The 221-nt window shown below is 57.0% G+C and overlaps 1 protein-coding gene across 1 annotated transcript in view; it reads left to right on the plus strand.

Moving 5' to 3' along the window:
• Positions 1-221, plus strand: part of EMH_0062700 (uncharacterized protein) — a gene marked incomplete at both ends in the record, with an annotated part of 1,797 nt that overhangs the window by 506 nt on the left and 1,070 nt on the right. The window contains one exon of the mRNA XM_013498061.1: positions 1-219. Within this exon, the coding sequence (XP_013353515.1) occupies positions 1-219 (219 nt within the window). The remainder of the gene's footprint in view (positions 220-221) is intronic.

The raw sequence follows: 221 nt of genomic DNA on the forward strand, positions 1-221 counted from the left end.
ACTGGAGACAGACAAAGTTGCTGTTGATGTTGCAGCAAAAACTACAGGTAAACTGGTGCGCATTGCAGCACCAGCAGGCACCAATGTCGTCGTGGGCGGAGAGCTCGCCGTGATTGAACCTCTTGATGCTGATGCTGCAGCAGCAGCAGCAGCAGCTGCTGCCTCACCCCCCGTGCAGCGGCGCAGGCCCAGCATTCTCTTTAGGAGTGTACGCAACAGAC

The sequence above is a fragment of the Eimeria mitis genome, genomic scaffold, assembly GCF_000499745.2.
Source record: "Eimeria mitis Houghton genomic scaffold, Emh_scaff3151, whole genome shotgun sequence".
NCBI lineage: Eukaryota > Apicomplexa > Conoidasida > Eucoccidiorida > Eimeriidae > Eimeria > Eimeria mitis.